This window comes from Rhinopithecus bieti, unplaced genomic scaffold (assembly GCF_001698545.2).
Source record: "Rhinopithecus bieti isolate Rb0 unplaced genomic scaffold, ASM169854v2 scaffold_5019, whole genome shotgun sequence".
Lineage (NCBI taxonomy): Eukaryota > Metazoa > Chordata > Mammalia > Primates > Cercopithecidae > Rhinopithecus > Rhinopithecus bieti.
Window position 1 is genome coordinate 805417 of NW_016804585.1, and position 10601 is coordinate 816017.

At 52.7% G+C, this 10601-nt stretch overlaps 1 protein-coding gene and 1 long non-coding RNA gene across 3 annotated transcripts in view; one reads left to right on the forward strand and one right to left on the reverse strand.

Moving 5' to 3' along the window:
* The window catches only part of RAPGEFL1 (Rap guanine nucleotide exchange factor like 1), an 18600-nt gene extending 9831 nt beyond the window's left edge, over positions 1–8769 (forward strand). Inside the window, exons 5-16 of one of the 2 annotated variants that reach the window (XR_001884930.1) lie at positions 2023–2135; positions 2354–2521; positions 3559–3656; positions 3765–3887; positions 4444–4622; positions 4716–4806; positions 5351–5401; positions 5746–5833; positions 6066–6130; positions 6501–6555; positions 6802–8397; positions 8504–8765. Coding sequence is in view for 1 of the 2 variants with exons in the window: in XM_017869286.1 (XP_017724775.1) it covers positions 2023–2135; positions 2354–2521; positions 3559–3656; positions 3765–3887; positions 4444–4622; positions 4716–4806; positions 5351–5401; positions 5746–5833; positions 6066–6130; positions 6501–6555; positions 6802–6926 (1156 nt within the window). In the remaining variant the exon portion in view is untranslated. Of the gene's footprint in view, positions 1–2022; positions 2136–2353; positions 2522–3558; positions 3657–3764; positions 3888–4443; positions 4623–4715; positions 4807–5350; positions 5402–5745; positions 5834–6065; positions 6131–6500; positions 6556–6801 lie in introns of both variants that reach the window. The other variant, XM_017869286.1, reaches the window with a different exon arrangement.
* On the reverse strand, positions 2495–3929 carry LOC108527802 (uncharacterized). The gene is made up of 3 exons (XR_001884931.1): positions 3851–3929; positions 3151–3336; positions 2495–2581 (listed from the first exon to the last, which is right to left on the reverse strand). It is a non-coding gene; the product is annotated as an uncharacterized LOC108527802 (long non-coding RNA).
* Positions 8770–10601: the final 1832 nt, after the last annotated feature.

The following is a 10601-nucleotide window of genomic DNA, read 5'->3' on the forward strand; positions in this document are numbered from 1 at the left end:
AAAAAAAAAGTGAAACAGGAAGGAAACTACTTTTTTTGTAATAACTTATTTGATTACAAATTTTATGTATGATTTATTAATTTGTATTATTATTTTTCAATAGAGACAGGGTTTCATTATGTTGTCCAGGCTGGGCTCCAGCAATCCTCCCGCCTCGGCCTTCCAAAGTGTTGGGATTCTAAGTGTGAGCCACCATACCTGGCCTGAATATAAGTTTAAAACATATATATTTATATATGGAGATATATGTATTTATTTATATTTTAATGGCTCTTTAAAAAACAGTTGGCAAAATTCCCCAGAACTTAACAATATGCTCTTGTGAGCCAGTGTGAACCAGCTTCAGGACACCACTGCATCCATCCATCCATCCATCCATCCATCCGTCCATCCATCCATTCTGCCCTTTTAGTTTCTGTCTTCTCTGTCCCCAGCACCACAATTAGGGAGGCCTCAGCTTGTGGTCTAGCATCCTTCTCTCCCTTCTCTGTGCTGACACTAGAGAGATCTTTCATGCTCCTATTCCAAAGGCATCCCTGCTCCCCATGCTTCCAAGAGAAAGTGAAACATCCCAGCATTTGATACCCTTCCCTTTCTGCCTTCTGCTGTTCCTTCCCATCTCATCTACATCCCATCCATCCATAACACCTCAACTCCTGCACTCTCCAACTTCCCACGGTCGGTTATATTGTCCACCCCAGAATGCCAGAATGCCAGAATGCCCTCCTCCCACCCCCTTCTCTCTCTCTTTTTTTTTTTTTTTTTTCTGAGACGGAGTCTTGCTCTGTCCGCCAGGCTGGAGTGCAGTGGCGCGATCTCGGCTCACTGCAAGCTCCGCCTCCTGGGTTCACACCATTCTCCTGCCTCAACCACCTGAGTAGCTGGGACTACGGCGCCTGCCACCATGCCTGGCTAATTTTTTGTATTTTTTTTTTAGTAGAGATGGGGTTTCACTGTGTTAGCCGGGATGGTCTAGATCTCCTGACCTCATGATCCACCCGCCTCGGCCTCCCAAAGTGCTGAGATTACAGGCGTGAGCCTCTGCACCTGGACATTTTTTTTTTCTTTTTTTTTTTGAGATGGAGTCTTGCTCTGTCGCCAGGCTGGAGTGCAATGGTGTGATCTCGGCTCACTGCAACCTCTGCCTCCTGGGTTCAAGCGATTCTTCTGCCTCAGCCTCCCAAGTAGCTGGGATTACAGGTGCACACCACCAAGCCCTGGCTAATTTATATATTTTTAGTAGAGACGGGGTTTCACCATGTTGGCTAGGCTGGTCTTGAACTCCTGGCCTCAAGTGATCTGCCCACCTCGGCCTCCCAATCCCTCCCAAAGTGCTGGGATTATAGGCGTGAGCCACTGCACCTGGCCTCCACCTCCTTCTCTTCCTGCTCTCCTCCAAGGCCCAGGTCAAATGCTATCTTCTTGATGAAAACTTCCTAGATCTTCCTTTTAGGAATAGCTTTCTCCTTCCCCCACACCAGCAGAACTCTCCTGGTACCTTTGTTACATCATCAACGCCTCCTGCCGGGCTTTAGAAGTAGCTGGATGCCTGTCTATCTCCTTCCCAGACTGTGAAGTTCTTTTCAGCAAAATTCAGCAAATGGCTGATGACCTACTACCTACCATGTGCCAAGCAGTGTGCTAGGCCCTGGAGGATGAAAAAATATTCAGTAGGAACCAAATCCCAGTCCTCAAAAGCTCTCAATCTCATAGAAGAGATAAGAGGTGAACATAAACATTATCCCAATGTTCTATAGTAGTTGAGACAAGAAAGTGACCTTCCTGGTGCGTGGGGTGGACCAGAGAAGAATTCATGGAAAAGATGGCATTTGATTAGGGTTACTTGGACAATTATCTCATCCTGCTCATTGTCCTCTCTTCTGACCCCCTTAACCACCTTCTGAAACTGTTGCTGGTGCATCCTTGACCCAATTCTGATATTCTTGCTTGATGTTGCCTGCTTGGTGTTGGTTGTCCATATGCCTGGCAGGGCGTGCTGATGCCCAGCTGTGTCCATGCCAGGATTCCAGAGGAGAGTCAGCCACCCAGCAAGCAGGTGAAGCCACTCTTCCGCCACTTCCGCCGGATAGACTCCTGTCTGCAGACCCGCGTGGCCTTCCGGGGCTCTGATGAGAGTGAGTGTGGGCATTAGGAGGGGCAGGGTGTCCTGAGTGGTTCAGGGGGACATGTCTCTGGGTCTTGGGCACCCTCAGTGGCATCTCCCTGGGTGGCAGAACCAGCCCCTTTCACAGGACCTTCTTCAGAGGTGGGGAACAGTGGCACCCTGGAGGAAACTGTACCAGCTGCTGCCACTCTGCCCTCTGTTGAAAGCCATTTTCCTGTTTCCGTCCAGTCTTCTGCCGTGTATACATGCCTGACCACTCTTATGTGACCATACGCAGCCGCCTTTCAGCATCTGTGCAGGACATTCTGGGTTCTGTGACGGAGAAACTTCAATATTCAGAGGAGCCCGCGGGGCGTGAGGATTCCCTCATCCTGGTAGCTGTGGCCTCCTCAGGAGGTGAGGGTCAGGAAGAACTGGGCTGATGCTCCGAGAGGAGAAACTCACAAGCTCAGTGCCCTGTGGGAGGGGAAGAGACTGAATTCTAGGCCCTTGCTATTCAAAGTATGGTCCTGGGACAAGCCTCATGTGCATCGCCTGGGAGCTTGTTAGGATGCAACATCTTGCTAGGTGCAGTGGTGCAAACCTGCGGTCCCAGCTACTCAGGAGGATTGCTTGAGCCCAGGAATCCAAGGTAGTACATTATGATTGCACCTGTGAATAGGCACTGTGCTCCATCCTGGGCAACATAACAAGACTCTGTCTCTAAAAGAGATGCAGCATATGAGACCCCACCCCAGACCTGCTGGTGTTGTTCAAATCAGCATTTCAACAAGACCCCTAGGACTACTAAATGGGAGGCACTAGCTGGGCATGGTGGCGTGCACCTGTAATCCCAGCTACTTGGGAGGCTGAGGCAGGAGTATTACTTGAACCGCGGAGGTGGAGGTTGCATTGAGCCAAGATCGTGACACTGTGCTCCAGTCTGGGCAACAAGAGCAAAACCCTGTCTCAAAAAAAAAAAAAAAAAGTTTGGGATGCCCTGGTCTAGGCCTCAGGTTCTGACCTGGGTGCTGCCCCTCACTCACCTGTGGATTGTGTTCTGGTCCTTTAACCTCCCGGTGTATGTAAGGATGCCACATTTCTCAGGCTAAAGACACAGGATGAGTGGGAAGGCAGAAAGCCAGCAATGTCACTGAAGCTTTGTTTTCCTCTACGGTAGGAAAAAATTTCAGCCTTCCCAGAGTCACAAGGACAACAGAGTAAGAGAAAAGCTTTGAAAGAAAGGGAGTAGAAAAAAGTTATAAGTGCAAAAGAAATCATCATTTGACCAATTCCAGATAAATATGGAATAAACTGGTGATAATATGAGTTCCATTAGTCTACAATGTGTCAGTGTGGGGTGAGGAGTTTTTGGATAGGACAGAGCCAAGTGTGGGGTGTGTGTGAGGTTCCAGGCAGCAGGGGCTGAGGATGAGCAGCTCTTTCTCCTGCAGAGAAGGTCCTTCTCCAGCCCACTGAGGACTGTGTTTTCACCACACTGGGCATCAATAGCCACCTGTTTGCCTGTACCCGGGACAGCTATGAGGCTCTGGTAAGAACTTTCCAAGGCCTTGGCTGGAATGGAGGGCTGAGGGGGGCTGTGAGCAATCCCTCACCGTGCCACCAGGAGCCCAGCTCCTATACCCCTGCCTGCCACCAGGTGCCCCTCCCCGAGGAGATCCAGGTCTCCCCTGGAGACACGGAGATCCACCGAGTGGAGCCTGAGGATGTTGCCAACCACCTAACTGCTTTCCACTGGGAGCTGTTCCGATGTGTGCACGAGGTGGGGACCGAGGCTGGCGCTGTGCTGGGGGGCTGGAGGGAGAAATGTGCCATTGGGAGACGGTGTTCGCAGCACAAGGTCCTGGTTCAAGGCTCACTTGCAGCAAGCCCTTGGGTAACGCATGGCTGTAACCTCTCTTTGTTCCCCCATCTGAAAAAAATCGCAAAGAGAGAGACCCCAGAGCAGAGTGGCCCAGGGCCCAAGTGCTGCTTACACAGAACCTGACCCAGGATTTGTGTTTTTAAAATATTCACTATTAAAGAAATAAAATAAGGCAGAGACAATAATGCCTAGCAGATGGTTGTCTTGAGGATGTCAGCCGTGAGTGCTTGCCTGGCACCTAGTAAGTGCTCAGTAGCTGGTGAAATATTATTAATGCTGGTTGTTTTCTTTTTCCGCATCTTTGCCGCCTCCTGTCCCTTCTATTTTTCTATTTTCTACCCCTTCCGCCCCTCCCCTCCTGCCTTTTGCTCCTCATCGCCTTGCACTGCCATCTTCCCACCCACTCCCCTCACTCCCGGGCGCCCTGGCCACCTCTCCGCTGCCGTGGGTGCAGCTGGAGTTCGTGGACTACGTGTTCCACGGGGAGCGTGGCCGCCGGGAGACGGCCAACCTGGAGCTGCTGCTGCAGCGCTGCAGCGAGGTCACGCACTGGGTGGCCACCGAAGTGCTGCTCTGCGAGGCCCTGGGCAAGCGCGCGCAGCTGCTCAAGAAGTTCATCAAGATCGCCGCCCTGTGAGTGCGGCCGTCGGCGGGAGGGGGAGCCCAGGCCCGAGGCCCGAGGCCCGCGCCACCGCCCGCCCCTGACCCCGCCTCCCACCCCCGCAGCTGCAAGCAGAACCAGGACCTGCTGTCTTTCTATGCTGTGGTCATGGGGCTGGACAACGCTGCTGTCAGTCGCCTTCGACTCACCTGGGAGGTGATGAGACCCCTCCCGTTCCTACCTGGGGATCTGGGCATCCCGGGCTTCCCGAATTGCGTCCTCTCGGGATGGCCGCTGGCCTTGTGGGAGTCTTTGTGCCAATTGGAGAGAGGCGCCCTCTTCTGGCATACGCAACCCCAGGGCTCACAGCTTGGCTAACGGACCCTGTCTTTGTGCAAATTAGTGAAAAGCCAGGATCCCGCCTGAGTCGCAGCAGGCAGCCCTTGGCCAGGTCAGGTCGCAGACTTGGCTGTGGGAGTTGGGCTGATTTTCAGCCATAGTCAGTGGGGCCATCTTTGTACAAAGCACCTACATAAGAGAGACCTGGCCTTCCCCAGAATAATGAATTCCCCTGGTCTGTTTCAAGCTTCTAGACTTAGCCAAGGCCTGACTTCGTTTCCCCACCCACCAGCTTCCCAGCCCCCTACAAGCCATGCAGGCCCTTTTGCCCTCCTCCAACAGGGAGAATTAATCCGAGGCTCCCATGTAACCCAGGGAGCTCCACTCTTAATATCCCTTCTCCTTCCTTCCAACTCTGCAGAAGCTGCCAGGGAAATTCAAGAACTTGTTCCGCAAATTTGAGAACCTGACGGTGAGTGGGTTTGGCTCTTTCTTCTGCTCTTGGACTTAGAGCCCAGAAACCCTCTGTTCGCATAAACCCCCTTCCTCAAGCTTTCCTTTCAAGGTGTTTAGTGCGCGCGTGCGACCCCTACCCTCCTTACCATGCTGGAGGGGGAGGGTGGAAGGATTGCGCCCCTGTGTTTCTTGAAGTAAAGGGGAGTAGTCAGGCCCCTCCCCACCACACCATTAGAAAGCCCCCAGTACTCCTATCTGATCAGGAATGTATACAGGGCAGGGGGTGAGGGAGGAAGCTGGGGACATCTTTGGGACACATTGGCCAGTCTGTCCCTTGATCTCTCTCCTGTGGAATACTAGGATCCCTGCAGGAACCACAAAAGCTACCGAGAAGTGATCTCCAAAATGAAGCCCCCTGTGATTCCCTTCGTGCCTCTGATCCTCAAAGGTGAAAGAGTAACTCCCAAGCTGTGCCGCTTCCACCCATGCTTCCCTTCTCCTATATCCCGCTTCAGACTTCCAGCCCCCTCTCGACTCAGCCCTGAGTATCTGCCTGGAGAGGAGCCCCCCACCCCAGACAGAGTGGGTTCTGGGGAAGAGCCGGGTCCTCAGGTGCAGTGGCCCCTTTGGACCGCCTCTCTTATCCTTTCCTCACATTGGATTCTCTCCACATCTCCTAGATCTGACTTTTCTGCACGAAGGGAGTAAGACCCTTGTAGATGGTTTGGTGAACATTGAGAAGCTGGTGAGTGAGTGGCACTGCAAACCTCTAGTCCCACAAGTGAGGGGCTTGTATCCTCTCCCTCTCTCATCACCTCCCAAAAATAGCAGCCTTCCTCCAAGTGCCCAGCTTGCCTAACAGACTTGACTGTCTCCCTGGTGGCATCACTGTGGCAACCCACCCACGGGTGGCAGAGCTGACAGGCAGCTTGGGGGCAACTCCACCTCCCCCTCACCTGGCACTCTGTTACACCCACTCCTTTGGTCCTTCAGAGACCCTCCAGAATTGGAGACTGGAGGGAGTAAAGCAGAGTTGGAGAATGGCGGAGGGGGAGCATAAGAGGGGGAGCTTCTTTCTGTGCCCCTTTCAGGGCTCATTCCTTGTCATCTCCCAGCATTCAGTGGCCGAAAAAGTGAGAACAATCCGCAAATACCGGAGCCGGCCCCTTTGTGAGTACCCAGGGTACTGAAAGCAGTACAGGTAGAGCTTTGACTGAATGGGAGGGTTCAGGGCAGAACTCCCTGTCCAAATGTGTATTTCCATACACTTGCTGGTTCCCCATTCTCTCCTTGCCTCTGCAGAGGCCTTCTTGCCCAACATCTGTCTCAGTCCACAGCCTGATCCTCTGCCCGGTGTGTGTGTAGAGGAAAAAGGGAGGCTGGGAACCTGACTGCCTCTCCCTCTTTACCCACTAGGCTTGGACATGGAGGCATCCCCCCATCACCTGCAGACCAAGGCCTATGTGCGCCAGTTTCAGGTCATCGATAACCAGAACCTCCTCTTTGAGCTCTCCTACAAGCTGGAAGCGAATAGTCAGTAAGAGTGGAGGCTCCAGTCAGACCCGCCAGATCCTTGGGCACCTGGCACTCAAGCACTTTGCACGATGTCTCAACCAACATCTGACATCTTTCCTGTGGAGCAAATTCCTGCTCCACGGGAAAGAGTTGGATGGATTTACCCCTGGACCCATAAGTCTGTTCATCCTGCTGAAGTCCTCTCCCCATTGCTCCTTCAAGCCAAAACTACACTTTGCTGGTTCCTGTCCCCTCTGAGAAAGGGGGCAGAAAGCTCCTTCCTCTATCACCTCCCATCGAGATCTGTTCTGGGGATGGAGCTTCCAGCTTCCTCTTCCCAGCGGGAAAGAATGCCACCCACCCTTCTGTCTTGCAGAGTGGGATTGTGGGAGGGATTGGCAGCCTTCTTCTCCACCACCTGTCCAGCTTCTTCCTGGTCAGGGCTGGGACCCCAAGGAATATTATGTTGCTGTGTGTGTGTGTGTGTGTGTGTGTGTGTGTGTCTCCTTTTAGGGAGCAGGAGTGCATCTGGTAATTGAGGGCGGATGTTGGGTGTACTGGGGAGGGGTCCTTCTGTTTGGTGCTACCCTTGTCTACTCTTCCCCTGGATGGTACGGGGTGCTTTCTCCACCCCCACACTCTCTGCTCAGCTCCTCATGCTGCCCTGCATGCCCAGGCTGGTGAGCCAAGCTGCTTTTCAGGGCAGGGAGTGGCAGCAGGTAGGAGGGGTTACCCATCAGCCCTTGCAAGTCCCCCACTCAGGCCTCCTGAAGGTCCGGGAATGGACTCTGATGAGAGGGTAAAAGATGCTCAGGGAAACACAGGCCTCAGCTGCCTAGAGGACCCTCCCCCTGCCTTGCAGTGGGCTGGGTTAGAGCAGTATCAGGAGCTAGGGGTGTCTGCTGCCCACATTCCTGCTTTTTGGGGTATCTAACTGCTAAGGAGGGAGTTGGCATCCCCCTTCTGACTCATGTGTCTGACACCAACAACATGGTCTCTGTCCCTCTCCCTGTCTTGACTCCTCCTTTGTCCTCCCCGTAGAGCTGGGGTGGGGTGGATCCCTATACCTGGGGCAGGCAGCCCCAAAGTGGGGGAGGGGGATGGCGGAGACTGTAAAGGCGCCACCGGACTCTGGCAAGGCCTTTATTACCTCTGCTCCCCTCCCTCCCATCACCAGCCTCAAGGCCTGAGGGGTGCAGGGGCTCCTGGCAGCTACTGGGTGAGGTTTCCTGGCACAGCCTCACCCTTCTTTCTGGCACCACCTCTTTCCCTTTTGAAGAGGCAGCAACAGCAGTAGCAAAAGCAGCTGCTGTTCCTGCTATGAGGGTGTATATATTTTTTACCCAAAGTTCTGGAATTGTACATTTATTTTTTAAAACTCAAAGAGGGAAAGAGCCTTGTATCATATGTGAACATTGTATCATAGGTAATGTTGTACAGACCCTTTTATACAGTGATCTGTCTTGTTCCTGTGGCAGAAATCCTCTGTGAACATAGGTAGGCGCTGTGTCCCATGCCCTCTTGCCCTGACAGTGTCCCATGGCCCCCCTCCTGTTCCTTGCCCCCTCCCTGCTACTGCTGATGCACTCTCCTCTCCCTGCAGCACCCAGCTTCCTAGCCTTCCTCCTGACCCCTTCCAGCAGCCTTGGAACTCCAGCTGCCACCACCCTCTGGGTCGAATACTGGGACACACTGGCCCAGTCTTTGCTGCTGCTCACCCCTAACCTTGATGCCTGCCCAGGGACCCCCAGCCCCCTCCCCTTGCCCTGCAGCTTTAACAGAGTGAACCATGTGTATTGTACAGGCTCGGTTGTCATTGCAGAAACTGCTGGGTGGAAAAAAAGCCGATAAAGTCTCTGAATCAACCTGTCTGCTGTTCTCCATTCTGTTTTCTTTGAGGCTGTGGAAGGGCTGAGGGAGGGGAGAGGGGATGACCCCTCAGTGCTGCCAGGAGCAGGGCTGTTTTGGAGAGACTTTGAAAATGTGGGTGGCTGGGTACAGTGGCTCATGCTTGCTTGTAATCCCAGCACTTTGGGAGGCCGAGGCGGGCAGATCACCTGAGGTCAGGGGTTCGAGACCAGCCTGGCCAACATGGTGAAACGCTGTCTCTACTAAAAATACAAAAATTAGCCAGGCGTGGTGGTGCACTCCTGTAATCCCAGCTACTCGGGAGGCTGAGGCAGGAGACTAGCTTGAATCAGGAGGTGGAGGTTGCAAGGCGCAATGGCACTCCAGCCTGGGCAACAGAGCAAGGCTCTGCCAAAAAAAAAAAAAAAAAAGAAAGAAAATGTGGGTAAGAGGAAAAGATGCCAACCTCACGACATGTCACATAATGCCTGGAACTCAGAAGAGGGGATGTTTTAGTTCATACATGTTCCAGGTGGCATAAATAGATCACGTTTAATTCTAATCCTGTAAGGTAGAAGATGGAGGTAGAACAGTCCCAGAATAATTACTAGTGAGGGCACTGGTCCCCTAACCCAGGTCTGTCCCCTGCAGACAGCATGCACTGTTCACACAACCAATATTTACCAGTACTACTAAGAGTATAGGGCGCAGAGAGCCTAGTGTTAGGCTCAAATGATAGCCTGAGTTCCAGAAGACATCATACACTCAAATAGCTATGCCTGGGCCCTCAATCTTCTGCATTCACATCTGTTTCTGCCTCAATCTTCTGCATCTCAGAAAAATGGTCCTCTCATCCACCCAGGTTTTCTCGCTCTGTTGCCAAAGCTGGAGTGCAGTGGCACAATCTTGGCTCACTGCAACCTCTGCCTCCCAGGTTCAAGTGATCCTCCTGCCTCCGCCTCCTGAGTAGCTGGGATTACAGGCACAGGCCACCACACCCAGCTAATTTTTGTATTTTTAATGGAGACGAGGTTTCACCATGTTGGCCAGGCTGATCTCAAACTCCTAACCTCAAGTGATCCACCCACCTTGGCCTCCCAAAGTGCTGGGATTACAGGTGTGTGCCACTGCCCAGCCACCCACCAAAGTTTTCTTTTCTTTTTTTTTTGTTGAGATGGAGTTTCGCTCTTGTTGCCCAGGCTGGAGTGCAATGGCGTGCTCTCTGGCTCACCACAACCTCTGCCTCCTGAGTTCAAGCAATTCTCCTGCCTCAGACTCCCTAGCAGCTGGGCTTACAGGCCACCACACCCAGCTAATTTTGTATTTTTAGTAGAGACGGGGTTTCTCCATGTTGGTCAGGCTGGTCTTGAACTCCCAACCTCAGGTGATCCGCCTGCCTCAGCCTCCTAAAGTGCTGGGATTATAGGCGTGAGCCACCGCGACTGGCCCACGCAACCAAGTTTTCAAGGCAAAAATATAGGACTCACCACTGGTGCCTCTTTCTCCCACCCCTCATTCATCTCAGCCAGTCCCATCAGCTACAATTCCAGAGCATTTTCTGAGTGATCCACTTCTCTGTGACTCCCCTGTGACCACACTAGTCCAAACCACCTTCATATGTTCCCAGCCTCCTACCTGGTCTGTCAGCTTCCTCTCTCCGATCCATCCCTACCTGCCACCAGTGTGATTTCCACATGACAGTCAGGGTGTTCTTTCAAAAGCAACAATCACGCTGGGCATGGTGGCTCAAGCCCATAATCCTAGCACTTTGGGAGGCTGAGGCAGGAGGATCACTTAAACCCAGGAGTTCAAGACCAGCTTGGGCAACATAGTGAGACCCTGTCTCTACAAAA